Source organism: Hordeum vulgare, chromosome 4H (assembly GCF_904849725.1).
Source record: "Hordeum vulgare subsp. vulgare chromosome 4H, MorexV3_pseudomolecules_assembly, whole genome shotgun sequence".
In the NCBI taxonomy this organism is placed as follows: Eukaryota; Viridiplantae; Streptophyta; class Magnoliopsida; order Poales; family Poaceae; genus Hordeum; species Hordeum vulgare.
Window position 1 is genome coordinate 38,705,135 of NC_058521.1, and position 21,328 is coordinate 38,726,462.

Below are 21,328 nucleotides of genomic sequence, written 5' to 3' on the forward strand. Positions count from 1 at the left end.
TGTGAAGCATCGAGGACAACATTATCTGTAAAAGAATGGGCTGTTACATGTTTATCCATAGCATATCTGCAGGAAAGAATTACCTCCAGGGGGGGCACTTGACAGAAATCAGTCCATCAAACTTGCCACTCTTTGATTCGAAAATTCCTTTGAAATGATCCTACCTACAATGTAAAAAGAATGGATCATAATGTATATTCATATTCTGTCAAATAAGCAAAAACTGAGAAGTGAAAACTAACACCCTTTTGGCAGCGAGGAACATGCAATTTTTAAAAACATTGTCTAAACCAACATGCCTGTTAAGCATCTATCATTTCTGCTTGGAGATAGCAAGACCAGTAGACCTCTATGGTAGCTTGAGAATTGCGGGGTAGTGAAATTGAATTCGGGTGCATAGTTAAAGATCAAGACTAATCATCAGATATAAATTGCAGGCAATAAAAAGGCTGAAAGAGTGGCATTACAGGCTGCAAGCAACAGATGCAACTGAAAAGGCGGACAAAAATGAAAGTATTGAGATTTTTTTTCCTGATTCACTATTTCTGCAAAAACATCAGAAAGTGACAAAGTATTCTAATCTCTCTAAACAGCATACAGAGATTCTTCCTGTCAAATTCAGCAAAGTTTGTTCAAGAGTACTTGCACATCCTGAGCAGATTCCCATGCACTGGATTGCAGAGAATGATGTCGTTTCAGGAACCATGGCAGCAGCTTGTGCCCTCTTAGGGAGCACTGTGATGTATTAATTCCTTCCCAACCACACAAGTCTTTCCTACAGTTGCGACCCTTCATATCTGAACACACAAAAGAAAGGTGGTTCCATTTTGAACAAATACAGAATTTACAAATACGTTTCTCAGTCACTAGAATCGGAAATCCTAAACGATGAACACATATGAATCGAATAAAGGTAAACAATGCACTTAGGATATAATTTCCTGTTCAGCTCCCAGGAATAAAGGCAAGATCAATGCACTAAGGCCATAGTTCCTAGTTCAGCTTCCAAGCCTTGCATTGTTATAGAACAAGATAACAAATAACTTAACTGCGACATATCAGACAACAGGACCAGGAGATATGCAGTCGATAAGCTTGGGAAGGAAAGGCGTTTCCTTAGATCCTTACAAGTGCTCCTTAGGAAAGGATAAGAGAATAAGTGTCGGCATGCACCAGACTATTATTAATACATTGACTAAGTAATCAGAATAATATAGTTGTCAACATTTAATCTGTATCTTAAAACAAAGGCAAGTGTGCTCTTATTTGGATCACAGAAAACACCGCATGACTACCTGAATGCTATTTCCAAAATGATATCAGAACTACTCTGCAAGCACATGGTAAGAAAAAAAGGGAAGTACCTGGATGCTATTTCCAATATGATATCAGAACTACTCTCAAAGCTATTATGTTTTATTTCCACAAATGTTTAGAGGATCGATTACTTTGGTTCTATTAGGTACCATCTTCCTTCTTCTGTTAACGCAGAAGAAAAGCCTACCGGTCAGCCTAATCATGACCACCTTCAAATTTTTATAAATGCACACAAAATCACTAAAAAAAATACTCTTCGGAACAGATAAAAGCCCCAGTTTTGATTCATACTGCTAGCCAACAAACTAACCGGCGGTTCAGATTTGTAACTTTGTGAGTATGTTGCGAACCACATACTCATCGTATGATTAAAATAGAGCCTTAGTAGACCCTGGAATGATAATGTAATTGCTTCAGTCATGACATCCACGTGGCCATAGCAGACCCTATCTCCAGCACCCATGTAACACTTGATTCCCAGCAGATGCTACTATCAACTCATCACTGTGACAATATGATGGCCTTAGAACAGAACTAATCCTGTATATATTACCAAAACATAGTATATCAATGTCATGTAGAACAGAATTCATTGGTTTAAATCTCATGGCTCAACTGGATGGTGCTGCAAAAAGCACATTTTTTTCAAGAAATTAGTACAAAACCTGCCATCTGCCCTGAAGCTAGTTCAGTAAGAAAGAGCATTTAGAAAAATCAGATGAGCAAAAAACCAATCCAAAAAAATACCTTCAGAAAACTTTAAAAACCAGTAGTGCCAAAAAAAAAACCTTCCGCAAACTTATTCTGCCATCCTATGAACCTTATGAATGGATTTTTCAGTGCTGGACAAGAATTCTCAGAGATGGCGGTGGCGGTGTGGATGAAGGGCTGCAGCAGGAGGAAGAGCTAACGATGATCAGATCAATCTAGATGAATTGCCAAAAGAGGAAGATAGCTCGTGATACTATGTGAGAATGGTGGAAGCGTCTCTACCTCCATTGGAGGCCGCCTGATGTTTATTTATTGGTGCCGAACGTGGCAAGCGATGTACAGGTCGGTTTTCTAGATTGATCTTGGGAGGCAAGGAGACAGGTTTAAACTAGATTACAATTCCATCTCTAATGCCTCTAGATCCTTCTAGACACCCGCAGGTTACAGATAAAGCCAGGCCTAAGTATCCTGAGATCCCGGACTTCCTAGTCCAGTGCCAAACCATCTTGCACTCAATTCCTGAAGAAGGTAATCCTTGACCTCACAGTACCTTTGTGCCCAACCAACCGGTTCAACACCATCAACTCCTAAGCCGGGGGCCCGGTCAGCAGACTCAAGGTTGATCGGATCTCTCCAGTCAGCCACGTAGGCGGATACTCGTCGTTTGAACTTATACTTGAACTCACTCCATGCCTGGTATTTATAATGGTTGACACGCGCCTGCATGTTCCATATGCTTCTGAAGCCAGCCTTGAGCGTGAAGTGGTGAATTGCGTTCTCCAAAGAATGGTCCACCGCATCAAGAAGAACCAGCGATTTGTGCCTGAGAATCTTCTTCAGGCGGCATGTGTATCCTTGGATGACACCCTCCTGTGGGTGTGATGTTTGGCCAGAGGGGGCAAAATCAAAGCACGGCAGATACACCTGCCCGACGTCTGGATCAACCGGAACAATAGCTTGAAGCATTGATTTTGACGGTTTCTCGGATCCTTTCCAGTTGGGCGAGAAAATGAATTCGTCGACATCTATAAATGCCACCCACTTGCAAGAACTCTGGTGCGTTGCAGCAGAATGGGAGAAGCCGGCTTCCTGCATTTTGATCCACGGCCAAGGCAAGGTAGAGATGCTGATTCCGGCTGACCTCAAGTGGGCCACTTGTTCTGCAAAATCATCCTTACTTCCGTTGTCATACAGGATGAAGTGGTCTACCCCGACAGCGGCATGATACAGCACCCATTCGCGAAGAAACTTAGACACGTTGTGAACCATAGTGCAAGCGCAAATCAGGTTCTTTCGGGCCGGTGTCACCACCAAGCCACTTTCACTCTGCTGTGGACGATAAGTCGCAATAGAGGGGATCGGATCTTCGCCGGTGGCTGCCACCGTGACACGGAACTCTGTTTTCCTGGAGTTCAGAAGCATGGGTGGAGCAGGGCACCTGGTAACCTGCTGTACGGAGGTGATGGCAGGGAAGGATGCCGCCACGCCATGGGCGTCGCCGCAGTGGCGATAGACGCACCGGACTGCGCCAGCAGCATGGTTGACGCCCTTTGCAAAGACGAGGACATCGCCGCTGTCGAGAGTTACAGAGGTGAAGGCGATCCGGTCGCTCCAATTCAGCAACGACGTGCGGTCAGGGCAATCAGCAGAGGAAGCGGAGGCGGGGAGCAGCAGGGGCGCTTGGAGCAGCTGGAGGCTCCGGGCAGGTTCTGGCATTAGGCATACGTACGCGTGGCGGCCCGACCCCGGCAGCCTCCCGAGCGTGCTCGCCGGGGACGACGCCCCACCCTGGAAGGCGCACGTCGCCTTGGCGCCAGGCTCAGCGTCAGCCAGGAGAAGGACCTCCCCGTCCGGGAGCAAGACGGCATCCGCGTCGTCGTGCTGCGGCGGCGAGCGGTCGGCCTCCGACCCCGAGTTCGCGGGGAGGCAGGGCGGCGGCGGCGAGCGGCGAACGGGCAGAAGGCGGCGCGGGAGGCTGGCTTCCGGCTGCGGGGGCGAGGCCTCGGCCTCCGATAGGAGGTAGGGCGGCAGCGGCGAGAGGGCGAAGGGTGGCGGGGCGAAGGGCGGCGGGGCGAAGGAGGGCGAGCAGTCGGCGCCGCCGCCGAGGCCGTGGGGCAACAAGGACGGCGAGAAGAGCTGGCCGTGGGCGTAGGTATGGCCGCCGGCGAGCAGGATGAGGCCGGTTGACACACCGCCGGCGATGGTCAAGACACGGCGCAGGCAGCTGCGGCGTGGGTGATGCGCCATGGCGGCGGGGCGATCGGAGCGGAGAGCTGGAGATTCGAGTTCGCGCGAAAAATCTTGCGATTGGTTTTGGGAGGAAAATGCTAGGTATTCTACGCGAGAAATCTTGCGATCTGCCCTAGGTATTCTACGCCGTATACTGTAGCGTGCGCGCTACGTATATGGTAGCGTACAGACTACGGACCGACCGATCGACGCCAGCTGTTCCTTCCGGTCCGACCGACGCAGCGAGGTTTGGTCGAGTCGTATCGCCATTGCGTCGCGTCAAAAAAAAAAAAAACAGATTACGGACCGCGTCGAGTCTTCGTTGGTTCTCTCTCAAAAAAACAAAATACTTCAGGCTGGTCGTGTGTTCTGGCATAATTTTCTTCCTGCTCCCTCTGTTTCAAAATAATTAAAGTTTTAAATTTGTAGTATGTTTGATCAAATTTATTTAAAAAGTGTGATAAGGTCTGCAATATCAAATAAACATAGTACTTTTTTTTTTGTACTGGTGTTCTACTACGAGTAGATGTTATTGTATTTTTACATAAATTTGGTCAAACCTAACCAAATTTGAGTTAGATCAAGCGTAGAACTTCAGTTATTTTCGAACCGAGGAGGAAAAAGTGAAGCAAATATTTTATTTAGAGTCGTCCAAATTAATCTCTTTATCAAAAAATCTAAACTAACCATAAAATTAGTTTTGATCTTTTGAGCCACCGAGAGGAAGATGCGACAAGCGACACACGCCTCCGATTCGGACAGCCGCTAAAGGAGTTGGAAGGCATCAGGACAACATAATGGAGCACGTGGAGCTGCGTGCCGTGCGCAACGGGACGATGTCGGCGCTACGATGACGGGACACGTGACAAAGCTAAGCCTAAGCAACCACACGTGTCGACCCGCCGCCGCTTCAGAGCGATGCACAGGGCAAGCTGCACTACGTCGTGTGCCTCCACCTCACGAACGAAGGCATCCCAGTCAATGGGATCGTCCTCGATGTCCAATCCGGTGTTGCCGCCGCTAAGCTCAACATCGAGAGAGGAGCGGGTCGAGAGGGTAAGGGAAGCGACGAGAGGCAGAGCAGAGAGTGAAGCTAGGGTTTGGTTCGAGTGGGGATTTTTAGTAGGGAGGGAGTGGGGTCCATGTGTGTCAGGCTGACGTGGCTGGCGTGTCCAAAACGCTCCGTGTCGCCCATATATATAGACTGGATATGAGTGACGTCGGTAGGAGTCATTTGAAGAGCTGGTTGGGTCACGCAAAACTAACCAGACACTGACAATGACGTCCACCCAGTTTATCGACACCCTGGGGGCAGCCTACACTACTTCTATCTCCTAAGTCTTGGCTCGTCAAGGCTGATCTCGTATCGGTTTCACTCTTCACCAAACAACCACCAAAAACACGACAACACTTTCCTTTTTTGATTAAAACTTAAAAGTCATGACCGTCATTGGACTTACCCCAAGTGATCTTAATTGGTCACCTAGGAGGGCCAAAACATCATCATCATTGGGCCTACGGTGCTTGTCAAGTTTGTAATCACCTCCCAAACTGTTTATTCCATCACACCACTTGTGATTCCCAAAGCACCCTCCACAATCAAAATAAGATCAAGTGGGTGTTCCTTTGGTCCACCGCTGATAAGACAATCGATGCAAAGTGCAAGGTCAACTGAGAGGTTGTTTGTCGACCACTTTAGTATTGTGATCTTGGGGTGCTCAACACCGACAAATTCGTGTGTGTTGCGGGTGCCAATGTGGGCGCTTCGACGACTATGGGGCACAGATGATGCGGGAGAGGTGCATGGTACACTAGTAGCTGGGGTTCGAGGTGAATGTTGAGCTTCGTCGGCCGATTCAAGAGGAGGGCGCGCTTCTTGAGGCAAAAGCCTTGCTCCGGCTCGGTAGAAGCCAACAATGGAAATGCCAACGGCCACTACTACCTTCTTGGAGGCGTCGTGATTCAAGGGCCTCTACCCTTCTCTCTTAGGCTCTGAGGGAACCTTTGTTCTCATTATCCTAGAAGGAGCGGTGGCTACAATAATGGTTGCCTTGGTTGGCGGGTTCTTTCGCCATGAGGATGCTAGGGCGACAAGTATGTATTAGAGCAGTGTGCTTCTTGTTCAGCAACAATGGCAACTTCGAGCGGAGTTGCGTCGCAGCTAGGTTTTCGTAGTTAGTGTCATCAGGCACGTTCGAGGGTGCCTTGCTAAACCTTTATGGAGTCGGACCTGCCGAGTTGGAGCTTCGTGGGGACGATGACACTAGCTTGGTGCTTGGTTCCGATGCTTGTTTAATGCACGTTGAGCACTTTTCTCCAGCAATATTAGTCGATAGAGTCCGAGTTGGCTAGTCGCTGACGCGGGTGGTTGTCTGGTTGACTGTTTGGCATAGGCAGGCATGGGTCCCAACCTATTGTGGCGAGGGCTAGGTTGGTTGTCGTCGACGAGGGAGTTGGAGTCTGAAAGGACGTGGATGTCGCCTAGCGGATGAATGGACGCTTCAAAATAATTATGGTTTAGGTTTGAACAAATGCAAAATAAAACTAACGTTTAAATTAGTCAAGCACAAAACCAAAAAAACTAGGGTCACCTATATGCACCGACAACTTATGCTAAGCAAGATAAATAACTAAGTGATAGCAAGATATATAACAAGAACAATATGGCTATCACAAAATAAAGTGCATAAGTAAATAACTCGGGTAAGAGATAACCAAGGCATGTGGAGACGATGGTGTGTCTTGAAGTTCACACATTTGCAGATGCTAATCCCATTTGAAGCGATGTGGAGGCACAATGCTTCGCAATAAGCCACTGGGCCACCATAATCTCCTCGCGCCCTCGCACAATGCAAGATGTCGCTATTCCACTAAGGGACGACGCCCCACCCTGAAAGGCGCACGTCGCCTTGGCGCCAGGCTCAGCGTCAGCCAGGAGAAGGACCTCCCAGTCCGGGAGCAAGACAGCATCCGCGTCGTCGTGCTGCGGCGGCGAGCGGTCGGCCTCCGACCCCGAGTTCGAGGGGAGGCAGGGCGGCGGCGGCGAGCGGCGAACGGGCAGAAGGCGGCGCGGGAGGCTGGCTTCCGGCTGCGGGGGCGAGGCCTCGGCCTCCGAGAGAAGGTAGGGCGGCAGCGGCGAGAGGGCGAAGGGCGGCGGGGCGAAGGAGGGCGAGCAGTCGGCGCCGCCACCGAGGCCGTGGGGCAACAAGGACGGCGAGAAGAGCTGGCCGTGGGCGTAGGTATGGCCGCCAGCGAGCAGGATGAGGCCGGCTGACACACCGCCGGCGATGGTCAAGACACGGCGCAGGCAGCTGCGGCGTGGGTGATGCGCCATGGCGGCGGGGCGATCGGAGCGGAGAGCTGGAGATTCGAGTTCGCGCGAAAAATCTTGCGATTGGTTTTGGGAGGAAAAAGCTAGGTATTCTACGCGAGAAATCTTGCGATCTGCCCTACGTATTCTATGCCGTATACTGTAGCGTGCGCGCTACGTATACGGTAGGCCAAATTAATCTCTTTATCGAAAAATCCAAATTAATCATAAAATTAATTTTGATCTTTTGAGCCAACGAAAGGAAGATGCAACAAGCGGCACACGCCTTCGATTCGGGCGTTTGCGACGCAGGCAGGAGCACCCGCTCATGCTCATGGGAAACACCCGCTCATGCTCATGGGGAGCACCGGCTAGAGTTAGAAGGCATAAGGACAACATAATGGAACATGTGGAATTGCGCGCGGTGCGCAACAGGATGATGTCGGCGTTCGCGCTACGACGACGGGACACGTGACAAACCGAAGCCTAAGCAACCACCCGTGTCGACCCGCCGCCGCTTCAACGCGATGCATAGGGCAAGTTGCACTACGTAGTCTGCTTTCACCTAACGAACGAAGGCATCCCGGTCAATGGGATCGTCCTCGCTGTCGAATCCGGGGTTGCCGCCGCTAAGCTCGACATCAAGAGAGGAGCAGGTCGAGAGGGTAAGGGAAGCGACGAGAGGCAGAGCAGAGAGTGAAGCTAGGGTTTGGTTTGAGTGGGGATTTTTAGTAGGGAGGGAGTGGGGTCCATGCGTGTCAGGCTGACGTGGCTGGCATGTCCAAAACGCTCCGTATCGGCCATATATATAGGCTGGATATGAGTGGCGCCGGTAGGAGTCGTTTGAAGAGTTGGTTGGGTCAGGCAAAACTAATCAGACACTGACCATGACGTCCACCCAGTTTATCGACACCCTGGGGGCAGCCTACACTACTTCTATCTCCTAAGTCTTGGCTCGTCAAGGCTGATCTCGTATCGGTTTCACTCTTCACCGAACAACCACCAAAAACACGATAACACTTTTCTTTTTTGATTAAAACTTAAAAGACATGACTGTCGGGCTTATTCCAAGTGACCTTAATTGGTCACCTGGGAGGGCCAAAACATCATCATCATTGGGCCTACAGTGCTTGTCAAGTCTGTAATCACCTCCCAAACTGTTTATTCCATCACACCACTTGTGATTCCCCGGAGCACCCTCCACAATCAAAATAAGATCAAGTGGGTGTTCCTTTGGTCCACCGCTGATAAGACAACCGGTGCAAAGCGCAAGGTCAACTGAGAGGTTGTTTGTCGACCACTTGAGTATGGTGATCTTGGGGTGCTCAACATCGACAAATTCGTGCGTGTTGCGGATGCCAATGTGGGCGCTCCGACGACTATGGGGCGCAGATGATGTGGGAGAGGTGCATTGTACCCCGGTAGCTGGGGTTCAGGTGAGTGCTGAGCTTCGTCGGCCTATTCAAGAGGAGGGTGTGCTTCTCGAGGCGAAAGCCTTGCTTCGGCTCGGTAGAAGCCAACAATGGCAATGCCAACGGACACTACTACCTTTTTGGAGGCATCGTGATTCAAGGGCCTTTACCCTTCTCTCTTAGGCTCTAAGGGAACATGTGTTCTTATTATCCTAGAAGGAGCGATGGCTACAATAATGCTTGCCTTGGTTGGCGGGTTCTTTCGCCATGAGGATGCTAGGGCGACGAGTATGTATCAGAGCAGTGTGGCTTCTTGTTCAGCAACAATGGCAACTTCGAGCGGAGTTGCGTCGCAGCTCGGTTTTCGTAGTGAGTGTCATCAGGCACGTTCGAGGGTGCCTTGTTGAACCTTTGTGGAGTCGGACCTGCCGAGTTGGAGATTCGTGGGGACGATGACACTAGCTTGGTGCTTGGTTCCGATGCTTGTTTGACGCACGTTGAGCACTTTTCTCCAGCAATATTAGTCGATAGAGTCCGAGTTGGCTAATCGCTGACGCGGGTGGTTGTCCGGTTGACTGTTTGGCATAGGCAGGCATGGGTCCCAACCTATTGTGGCGAGGGCTAGGTTGGTGGTCGCCGACGAGGGAGTTGGAGTCTGAAAGGATTTGGATGTCGCCTAGGGGATGAATGAGCGCTTTAAAATAATTATGGTTTAGGTTTGAACAAATGCAAAATAAAACTAGCGTTTAAATTAATCAAGCACAAAACCAAAAACAACTAGGGTCACCTATATGCACCGACAACTTATGCTGCAAGATAAACAACTAAGTGATAGCAAGATACATAACAAGAACAATATGGCTATCATAAAATAAAGTGCATAAATAAATAACTCGGGTAAGAGATAACCGAGGCATGTGGAGATGATGGTGTGTCTTGAAGTTCACACCTTTACGGATGCTAATCCCATTTGGAGCGTTGTGGAGGCACAATGCTCTCCAAAAGCCACTAGGTCCACCGTAATCTCCTTGCGCCCTCGCACAATGCAAGATGTCGCTATTCCACTAAGGGACCCTTGAGGGCGGTCACCGAACCCGTACAAATGGCAACCCTTAGGGCTGTCACCAAACCTGTACAATTTGGTAACCGTTGGGGGTGATCGCCGTAACCCGTACAAATTGCTCGCGGCAATCTCCACAACCTAATTAATTGGAGACCCCGACGCTTACCCTGAGGTTTACACCATAATGATTGAGCTTCGACGCACTACCAACCGTTTAGGGCGCCAAACCACACAGGAAGCACAAGCTCTATGGTGCCCAAACACCCTAGAGTAAAAGCTTCTCAAACTTCACTTCCACGTATTACGGTGAAAAACTCAAACTATGCACCAAATGCAATGACAAGGGCACACAAAGTGCCCAAGTCCTTCTCTCCTAACTCCTACCACAACAACTTATGCTATGGAGGGAAATGAGAGGAAGAACGACGAGGAGAACACAAAGAGCTCCAACATCTAGATCCAACGGGTTCCCCTCACATAGAGGAGAAAGTGATTGGTGGAAACGTAAATCTAGATCTCCTCTCTCTTTTACCTCAAAAACTAGCAAGAATCATTGGAGGGATTAAGAGTTGGTAAGCTTGAAGAAGCTCAATTATGGGGAAGAACACAAGCTCAAGGGATAAGATTCATTGGGGAAGAAGACCTCCTTTTATAGGTGGGAAAAAAATCTAACTGTTACCCCCTCAGCTCGCACACAAGAGGTACTACCGCTCATGGGAGAGGTACTACCGCTTGGGCGATTCTGTCTGCTACACAGTGCAATGGCACAAGGCCATGAGCGGTAGTGCTGCCGGAGCGGTACTACCGCTCGCCCTAGCGATACTACCGCTGGGGTTGCAATACAGGTCCCGCGGATGCAAGGCGGAGGAAGGAGCAGAGGAGCGGTATTGTCGGAGTTCGGGACCTATGCCCAAGAACTTGGTCCTCTTTTCTGAAAACATAAGTGGGAAAGGGTGGCCACAGGGAAGCCATTCGAAGGGGGAAGGAGCTCAAACTAATCATGGCAAAAGGCGACCTTCGCTTGCTAATGTGCTCTTCGACGACAAAGCTACCATCCATGACGCCCCTGTGGGCTCGGGCCTGACCTCCATCCTGGCGAGTCATGTTAGCGGGGTCTTCTTTCATCGAAATAGAAACATTTGGGAACCTGCTTTTGGGAGGGCAGACGTCGCCGCTCCCATAGCACCAGAACGGGAACAGGCTTGGTCACGCCCGGTGTCCTCGCCTGACAGCGGGACGTCATCCACGTGAGGGGCACGAAGCCCCGTGGTTGGCTTCATACACCCCTCTTCACGAAGAGACCTCGCGGGAGCCACCTCACGAGGAGACTTGGTACCTGGCGGCGTCGGCAGGGCCTGAGCGGGCAGTGAGGGGCCTCGCGTGGCCTACCCCTCGCGAGGAGACTTCCTTTGGGGCGACCCGAGTCAAGCCATCTTCCGCGGGATGGCCCTAGTGTCGCCTCCTGGGCCAAAGGCAGACGGGTCGTGGTACCCATATTCCCATTGGGTCGACAACAACCCGTGTGCATGCGATGCGCATGTTTCACGAGTGAAGCACGAAACGGTGCGGGTCGAAACGTCACGGGTCGTGACGAACTGCCCAGTCAAGAGGCGATGCGTGTCAATGGCGATGGGACGGGACGCACCCACTTCTCCCACGACGCCCCGGGAACTGCGCATCCGCCTATAAACCATCGCGCGCCAGGGTGAAACCGTCATTGCTCATCCCCTGCCAGACGCTTCCCTTACACATTGCTCTTCCTCTCTCGCACGCCCGCCACTCGCCATTCTCCTCCCCCGCCTTCTTCTTCGCCACTTTTGTCGCCTCCCCATAGCTATGGCGTCGAAGAGAAGCGCTACCGCTGCTGGACCACGGGCGGAATCAGCGTTATTGCCCTCTATCGTCCGGAACCTGGAGGGGCTGCAGGAGCTCGCCACGCTAACGGTCAGTGCCCATAATAAAAGAAAAGCAGAAGAAATAAAAAAGGGAAAACAAAAGAAAAACCCCTTGCCCCTGGGCCTTAGGCCAAAAGGACAGGCCTAGCCGAGCAAACCCCCCGGTCGTCCCCCACCTCGCTACAGTGGGGCGGCCGAGGGCTAGCACCTATGCGTCACCGCCGAACAGATCTGGCCAAACGGGCCATGTAACTGGGCCGGCCCGATAGCCCGCGTGTCTGGCACGACACGGGCCCAGCCCGGCACGGGCTAATCGTGCTCGGGTCCGACACGAAGCACGCATCGGGCCGTGCCTGAGCCTGGAGGCTGGGCACGCGGGCCGGCACGACATGACCCGTTTACCATTTTTTTGTATATATACAAGATAAAAAGCCCAATAGGTCAAAATCAACCCAAAAAACAGCCCAGTATGTCAAAATCGGCCCAAATAATAGCCGCACACGTCGAAATCGGCCTAAATAACGGCCTAAAATACTAAAATCCTGGCAGGCGAACGGGCCTGGAGTGCCGACGGGTCGGCCCGTATAGCCCCGTGTCGTGCTTGGGCTTGGACCCTGGGCACGTGGGCCGGCACAGCACGGCCCGTTTAATAAACGTGCCTCGGCGGGTCGTGTCGTGCCAGGCACGATTCTGGCAGGCCGTGTCGGGCAGGCCTGTTTGGCCAGGTATGCCGTCGAACCACCTCGCCACCTACGCCGAGAGACGATAAGGGAGCCACCCCGCGGCCCTCGGGCTCCTCCCCATCCACCTACTCACACTCGCCTCTCCTACTCGCTCCTCATCCCCTCTCCACCTAGCTCGCTCTGCCAGCCCCACCTCGTCGAGCGTAGCCATGACCGCGCCGATGTAGGAGCCGCGTCCACTGTGCTCTCCTCGTCGCATGCCCGTGTCAGACGGTTCGCCGACGTCCACTATATCATCTTCTACCTCGAGCTGGAGTCGGGGACCACTACAACGCCCCCGGCCCTTCTTCCTCCTCTGCCTTATCGGACGTCGTCGCCAAATCCGATGCCTCGAGCCTTCCTCGAGCCCACCTCTGCACACTTGCAGGCTCCCGGTGAGCCTCTGCACCCGTCCCCTCTCTTTGTGCCATCACGCTCGCCCCGTAGCTCGCTTCGCCATGGATGACCGAGCTCAGCTCCGTCGCGCCGCTCGCCGTCATCACTGTTGTCATCGTCAAGCTCGACCGAGCGCATAGTCGTGCTCAACGTACCCGTAGGAGCTCAACGCGCACGCGCACGCACCCATGTCCTAGCCCTGTTCCTGACCTCATCCAACGGCGTCATCTGCCTCGCCCGTAGCCGACGTCAATTCCGTCCAAGTCTGGTTGTGCCACCGCCATAGTTCAAGGCGCCGTCGAGCACACGTTCGCGACGGCCCGTGCTCGAAACGGCCGCATGTAAACGAATCCCGACGAGGGCTCGAGCCGCTCCGCCATTGGTTTGGTCGCCGGAGCTCTCTTCGACACCGTCGCGGACATGACTCGCATGGGCCCACCCTTAGGTCACTACCAGTGGGTCCCAGGGGCCAACTGACTCGTTGACCCCAGTCAACTATGCTGACTGGGCAGCACAATCACTCACTGGTGGGCCACCCCCCCTAAATTAACTAAAAATTAATTAAGTTAAATAGTTAAATTTAATGACACTAACATGTGGGCCCTAGAGGCTAATTAACCTAATTAGTTGAAATTAATCTGTGTTAATCAATTCAGTCACTGACATCTGGGTCCCGCGGTTAGGTTTGACCTCGCCCGGCTCGGTTGACTGCTCACGTCATCCTGAAATATTGTTGACGCAATAAAGTTAATTTTCGAATTAAACTAAATCAAGCAATTTCATAAAATGTTTAAATCTTTAAAAATCATATAAAATAATCTATAACTTGGATGAAAATACATTATATATGAAAATTGATTAGAAAAATATAACAAATCCGAATATGATATCCATTCATGTGTCACATGCCTCTAACATGATTAACATGGATCTTTCCCCTCTGATTCCTTTGTCCGAAAACCACTGAAAGTCGGGAAAACATTTCCAAATGTTTTCTTGCTTCGTGTGTAACGTGTAGCACTACATTAGATCACCCACAGCACTGCATTTTGCCATGACAAACATCATGATGCATTTTGCCATGACAAACATCATGAGCGCTTAGGATTTAGACCGGCGTGCTGGCCTCTCTGTTGAGCCTAGTTAGGACTATGGTGTGTCGATCAGCCGAGGTCGGGCATGACACAGAAAACTGTGTTTGATCGGAGTTAATCGAGCGTGTTGGATAAGTTTGCGCACCCCTGCAGGGAAGTATATCTATTCGAATAGCTATGTCCACGGTAACGGACGCTCGAAGTTGTATCCCGATCTATTACAACTAGAATTGGATACTGGAGACACTAAATGGATATGATGGCTCCGGGATTGCTTTCCCGCACGGAGTCGAGGAAAGATCTCTGGGCATTTCTACTACATACTTATTACATATGTTATACTAATATGTACTCTTCTAATGTTGCAAGATGCTACAAGATGCTAGTCTTCGATAGGGTAGGTCTTCCCTTCTATTTTGGCATTTCTGCAGTATGGTCCACAAATACAGCCCCTTCCCCTTGATACTGATGCATATTTAGCATAGACCTAATGTACGTCTTGTGAGTACTTTGGTTGAGTACTCACAATTGCTTTGCTCCCCTTTCCCCCTTGAGACGATTGTTGCCATCAAATGACGGAGCCCAGGAGCCAGCTGATCCCGTCGACGGCTACTACTACCCCGACAGAACTTACTACTACGTGGAGGTCGTCGACGGCCAGGAGTAGACAGGAGGCTCCCAGGCAGGAGGCGTGGGCCTTTTTGATCTAGATGTCGTTGTTTTGCTCAGCCTTCTTAAGGCAAACTTGTTTAATTGTGTTTGTATATTGTTGCTTCCGCTGACTTATGTATTCGCGCCTTCATGGTCGTGCTTGTAATATAAAGCTTTATGTTTGAATTTGTGTCTAGAGTTGTGTTGTGATATCTTCCCATGAGTCTCTGATCTTGATTGTGCGCATTTGCGTGTATGATTAGTGCATGATTAATACGGGGGCATCAAAACCTCATGAGGAGAGCTAGTACCTGGCGACCTCGGCACACCTGACCGGGCGGCGAGGAGCCTCGCAAGAGCTGCCCCTCGCGAGGCGACTTCTTCCGGGGCAGCCCGGTCGAGCCATCTTCTGCGGGATGGCCCAGTGTCACCTCCTAGGCCAAAGGCAGACGAGTCGTGGTACTCCGGTTCCCACTAGGCCGACATCCGCCCTATGTTCGTTGAGAGAGTTTCGGGAACAAAAGGTTAGGCGATAATTGAGCGGTAGTGACCGGCGGTACTACCGCGCCGCACTACCGTCTCCACTACCGCGCAGTCCGACACGAAAGTCGAAACCCCAGAGATAGCGGCACCACACATGGCACTGGGCAGTGGTACTACCACCTAGGGCGGTACTACTGCTGGCCCAAATCGGTACGACCGCTTATAGAGATAGGAGGTGCTACCGCTAGCCAATGCGGTACAACCGCTTGGTACCTTCAGAACCAGAACAAAAGGAAACGGATGAATGCAGGAACACGAGAACTATCATAACTTCTGCAAATGAGCTCCGAATCGAGCAAACTCAAGCTTGTTGAATAGATGACGACAAAACTATCCAAACAACAAAGCACCGACATAAGGAGTATAACTATGATATGGAGGAGGGAAACCTCCATCAGAGAAGCACCGATATAAATTCCAACATCGAAAACAGCATAGGAGATTCATATGAACTACGTTTTCAATGAACTCGGTCTTGTCATGAAGATGACCATGAGCTCTAAAACTCACAAAGAGAAACACTAAACAAGAACCAAGAAAGATGATGCAAGGATGCAAATGGTTATAACTATGATATAGAGGAGGGAAACCTCCATCAGAGAAGCACCGACATAAACTCCAACATCGAAAACATCATAGGAGATTCATATGAACTCCGTTTTCAATGAACTCGGTCTTGTCATGAAGATGACCATGAGCTCTAAAACTCACAAAGAGAAACACTAAACAAGAACCAAGAAAGATGATGCAAGGATGCAAATGGTTTGAACTCTCAACGAAGGATACAACCAAGCTACTCACTTGAGAGCCCCCCCCCCCTCGATAGTACATCAATCGATCCTATAACACAGTCTCCCAACTACCACCATGAGACCGGTAAAATCAAATTTATAAAGGGCACGCCTAAGCGAGCGCTTAAGTGCGCTTAGGCTCTAGGCGATAACAAAACGCCTAGCGCATAACTGCGCTTAATCTACGCATAAGCATGCGCTTTGGTCAGAAAAGCGCAAGGCGGTGGCAAAACGCACAATTAACGCCTAGCACTTTTTTGAACTATGGGTAAAATAGAAAACTTATCAAGGGCAAACCTATACCTTGCACATAGTCCACTTGAGCTAGATGATGGCGATCTTGAATTCTAGCTGGACCACATTTCTTGATTGAGTTTGCTAGATGAAGACTAGTTGATTGCTCCCCCATACTCCACTATGGACAAGCCACTCTTTGATACATCTCCACAAGTCCATTGTCACCACAATGAACGGCAAGCTTCAAGCATGATCTCTCTATGATGCTCCACTTGAACTTGCACACCGCAAACTTGATGGTGATCACCACTCGATGTCATCCTTCATGGATTGTATGAGATCTTTCTCTGGGCGCAAGCCCATGGACACATACCTAACCCCACATAGAACTCTCACATGCATAGATCATGGGTTAGTACACAAAGCGTAATGGACATGCTTACCATAACATGTGATCACTTGATCCCTCTCGGTACATCATATACACTTTGTGTGTTGATCAACTTGATTCAATCTTTGACTTAGTCTTGATCAACCTTTAGACTTATCTTCTCTCTTCATAAAGATGATGTCTTGAAGGTAAACATGAATGTTCCCACAATTTTCTTCTTCAAGACATGCTTGCAATAAGCTCAACTCTCACATGACCAATCTTTGGATAAATCCCTGAATGCAACCTTGGTCATCTCATAAACTCCTTGAAACCAACAAATGGACTTCAAGAAATGTCTATGGACAAATCCTTCGAATATAACTCAAGACAACCATTAGTCCATAGGGATTGTCATCAATTACCAAAACCAAACATGGAGCCACGATGTTCTAACAGAGTCGATGGCTCGCAAAGGAGTGATAACAACGAGATCGGATGACAACCTCACCAGTGTTTCTTTCCTGAGCAACTAAGTCTTTGTGCGGGTAGCCACATTGGTCAGGTACTCTGCCTTGCATGCATGTTGTAACTGTTTTCGTCTACTTTTCACAAATTGACCAGGCAACTCGTTTTTAATGAATCAAGATCCTCTTGGAGAAACTCCGGTATCAAGTTTGCAAAAAGTAGTGAAGAAGGACTAGTTGTCGTGCTTCATAGATCAAGGGACTGTTTAGTTGACCTCTAACTGAAATCAAAGACAGGAGCAGTGTACGCACTAAAACCTTCTTTTAAACGAGGAAAAAGACTTGCCAATTTCATGGAATAAGGAGAAGAGAAGGTTTTTGGCATCACAGTCCCGCCAAGCATGAATATTACAACGGACTACTCTCGCGGCATCAAATTACACAAATGCTTAGCACCCGCCAGGGCGCAGATGGACGCCTCGTCTTTAATAGTACGCATGATCACCACCACAGGCGCCGCCTTGGATCTGAACACTCGGGGCATTTCACTCCTTCCAACTCTCCCAGCTAACAAGATGGAGTAAGGAGGCCAAGGCTTTCTTTGGCAGCATGCTCTTGGTGATAACCCCATCCCACCATAATCTCACTGTGTCGTAGTTCAACCAAAGGGCGGTATCGACATCAAGGTACATCCACGTCAGGACCTCATTCCAGACTCGAATGGAGAAGCGTCACTTGAATAGGAGGTGAGTCGTGGACTCTTGCACCTGACTGCAAAGAGGGCAACAATTACAGTTAGGCCATCCACGGCATTGGAGTATGTCCGTCGTCCAGATCCTATTTTGTGTGACCAACCATGCAAAAAATACACTTGGGAGGGGCCCAAGCCTCCAGACAATAGTTTGCAAGTTGGAGCGAACAAGGCCGACAAATTTCGCTAAGTAGGACGTCTTGGCAGTGTAGGCCCCATCGCTGGAGAGCTTCCAGTGGATGGTGTCCTGCACACCAGGTTGGATAGTGATGTGTAGGAGCTTGTTCCAAAGAGCTACAAATTGTTCGAATCGGACGAGCGATAAACCTGCTCTTGTGTCAATCAAGGTTATCCAGTGGTCATCCCTAAGGGCTGAGGCTACGGTACCGCACTTGTTCCTTGAGAGCTCGAAGATTTCTAAGACGATGTCTTTGGGGTCAATGGCATCTAACCAAGATGATTCCCAGAACTTGGCCTTGGAGTCGTCTCCGAGGGTAACCTTAGTGGCGGTCCTGAAAAAACCACGATCCTTCATGTTGCATGGGACCGCAATACCGTACCACGCCCTTGGCGGGTAATCCCACTCCAACCAAAGCCATCTAAGTAGGAGCGTGGTGGCGAACTTTTGCAGATTGAGGATTACCAATCCCCAAACTCTTTGGGCCTACATACGTGCTGCCAGTTAATTTTGCATTTGCCTCCGGACACGGTGTTTGTACCAGCCCAAAGGTAGGCTCTCCTCAGACTACCAAATTTTTGGAGCACCTCCACCGGAAGGTCCATCAGAGTGATGTGATAAATGGCCACCGCCATGAGAACCGCTTTGACCAAGGCCATTCGGCCCGCAATAGCCACATGTCTTCCTCTCCAAGGTGCAAGTTTCTTAGCCACCTTGTCTTCGAGGTGTTGCAAACGTATCTTCTTGAGTCGTAAAATCGCAAGTGGGAGGCCTAAGTAGCAATTGGGAATGATGACCGTACTGGCGGGAATGATGACCGTACTGGCGGGAATGATGACCGTACTGTTGTCGAGGTCCACATTAGCGCTCTGGATGGGGCGACTAAGCGCTTTGTACAGTTAGTGACGAGCCTGGTGGAATCACCGAAGGAGGAGAGCATGTTGGCAATGAAACTGACATCCTCCTTGAGAGGGGCGCAAAAAACCATTGTGTCGTCAGCATATAATGAGGCTCTAATGCCCGTGAAGCGGTTGTCGGGTGAGTGTAGCAACCCCTGGGAAGTGGCCTTGCCCAAGATGTGATGCAGTGGGTCAATGGCGAGCACAAAGAGCAACGGTGAGAGAGGGTTGCCATGTCGGAGGCCACATACATGCTTGATCAGGTCACCAGCAATTCCATTGAGCAAAACTCTGGAGGAGGCCGAGGAAAGTAGGGCCGACACCCATCCATGAAAGTGACTCGAGAAGCCATGGTGGGTTAGCAGCTCAATAATATAGTCCCATTTGACCGAGTCAAAAGCCTTCTTGATATCAAGCTTGAAAAGGAGCATTGGGGTTTTCTTTGTGGTGAAATTTCCTAGCCAAGTTTTGAACATACATGAAGTCTTCATGAATAGTCCATGTTTTGATGAAAGCGCTTTGCGCAATGGAGACGAGACCGTTCATGTGACAGGCCAGCCTAGTCACAAGGATTTTGACAATGAGCTTTGCAACAACGTGTATAAGGCTGATGGGTCTCAAGTCTGAAATGTTCTTGGCGCCATCTTTCTTAGGGATGAGGGCGATGTTTGCCGAGTTGAGCCAATGAAAGTTTTTTGCATGCAGACTAGAGAACTTGTTGATCACGAGCATGATATCATCCTTGATAATGTCCCAACAGGCCTTGTAAAATTTCCCGGTGAAACCATCAGGTCCCGAGACCTTGTCCCCGAGGAGAGCGGACATAGCATCCTTGACCTCGTCCTCCGTTATGGGCTCCCAAAGGTCGGAAAGGTCGTGGCCCGAAGTGGGAAGAGCAGCCCAGTTGATAGTCTTGGGGCGCGGCGAGCCCTTTTTCATAGTGTTGGCAAAATGTGCCTGGACAATGTTGTTTTTATGGTTTTGGCTAGTCACCCAGCCACTCCCATGATTAAGCCTATGGATAAGGTTTTTCCGTCGTCTCCCGTTGATTTGAAGATGGAAGAAACGGGTGTTGGCGTCCCCCTCTTTGATATTTGTAATCCTCATGTTTTGTCTTTTCCTAGCTTGCTCCAACACGGCCAGCCTGACAACTTTTCTCTTGAGTCTCTTTTGAAGGTCCTTGTGCCTCATCTAGATGTAAGATGATTTTCAAAGCCAAACGTTCTCACCTGACGTCTCACGACTACTCCCTCCGTTCCTATCCTAAATATAAGACTTTTCAGATATTTTAATAGACTACATACGGAGCAAAATGTGTGGATCTACACTCTAAAAATATGTCTATGCATATGTATATAGTTCGTATTGAAATCTCTAAAAAGGCTTATATTTAAAAAATGAAGGCAGTACAACCCAGCTACATGAAAAAGCAATGCAACAAAACGACCGTGACACCAGAACTTGCGGGCAAGTTGAGAAAAACAACCATTACTTCTACAGGTGTAAATCATCAGCCATATGTGCTTTCCAACCGGAAAAGAAAACGACCGATTCAGGTCTGTATCTTTTACAGGTGTAAAACTGTGAAAAACGACAATCCAATCAGGCCCTAATTGGGCCAAAACTTACAGCATGGACACGCAAGAGAAGAGCAAGACAAAGAAACAACCAAAAATTGGGGCAAACTTACAGTAAGAACCCTGGGACAAACCTGGAAGGAACAATGGCGGATGCAACACAGCTAAGCACCCCTTTTTCTTTGTCTACGCTTCTCCAGCATTGTTCATAGGGATTGGGACTTCAGGGGCCTTGCCTTTCCCTCTACAAATCCACAAGATTTTGCCAAAAACATCAAAAGGGACTGCCAAATGAGGTCATATAGGACTTCAGCTAGTACAGATTACAAACAACTATACTAGATCTAGCAAGAAATAAGAATTCTTAGAAAAGTGTAAGCCCAGAAGATGGGTGCTTTGATCAAACAGAACTGTAATTACATAAAATGGGTGCTTTGATCTTGCTGGTGTAGACATAGAGTACAACTAGTGCAGATTACAAGCAAGCACATATCAGACTTAAACAATAGCAAACAGTAAATTTAAATTTTCTGATAAGGAAGTCTACAGCAATCAAACATGGAGATGCTGACTTGCAATGTTAAAATATATACACCAGTACACCATGGCTGCTTCAGATGTTCAGTTATATTCGGAAAAGCATGATGTGTGTTCAAATGAAATGGTTACTGAAAAAGGTTCTCACCTTGTTCCAGTAGAACATGTAGTGATCCAG

General features: G+C 49.4%; 1 protein-coding gene across 5 annotated transcripts; it reads right to left on the reverse strand.

Moving 5' to 3' along the window:
- Positions 1-510: 510 nt before the first annotated feature.
- On the reverse strand, positions 511-21,327 carry LOC123447770 (glycosyltransferase family 92 protein RCOM_0530710-like). 5 transcript variants are annotated; one of them, XR_006631535.1, is made up of 4 exons: positions 21,299-21,326; positions 20,748-20,897; positions 13,720-13,777; positions 511-2,205 (listed from the first exon to the last, which is right to left on the reverse strand). XR_006631535.1 is itself a non-coding variant. In XM_045124438.1 (2 exons), the coding sequence occupies exon 1, from the start codon at positions 4,273-4,275 to the stop codon at positions 2,488-2,490; it is 1,788 nt and encodes a 595-aa protein (XP_044980373.1). In that variant the 5' UTR covers positions 4,276-5,459; the 3' UTR covers positions 511-2,205; positions 2,311-2,487. The 5 variants fall into 5 exon arrangements, 1 of the variants encoding a protein (XP_044980373.1); XR_006631537.1 differs by lacking the exon at positions 13,720-13,777; XR_006631536.1 differs by lacking the exons at positions 511-2,205; positions 13,720-13,777 and adding an exon at positions 20,540-20,617.
- Position 21,328: the final 1 nt, after the last annotated feature.

Excerpts from the sequence above, each read along its gene's own strand:
- LOC123447770 (XM_045124438.1), bottom strand. The coding sequence starts at position 4,275 with ATGGCGCATCACCCACGCCGCAGCTGCCTGCGCCGTGTCTTGACCATC.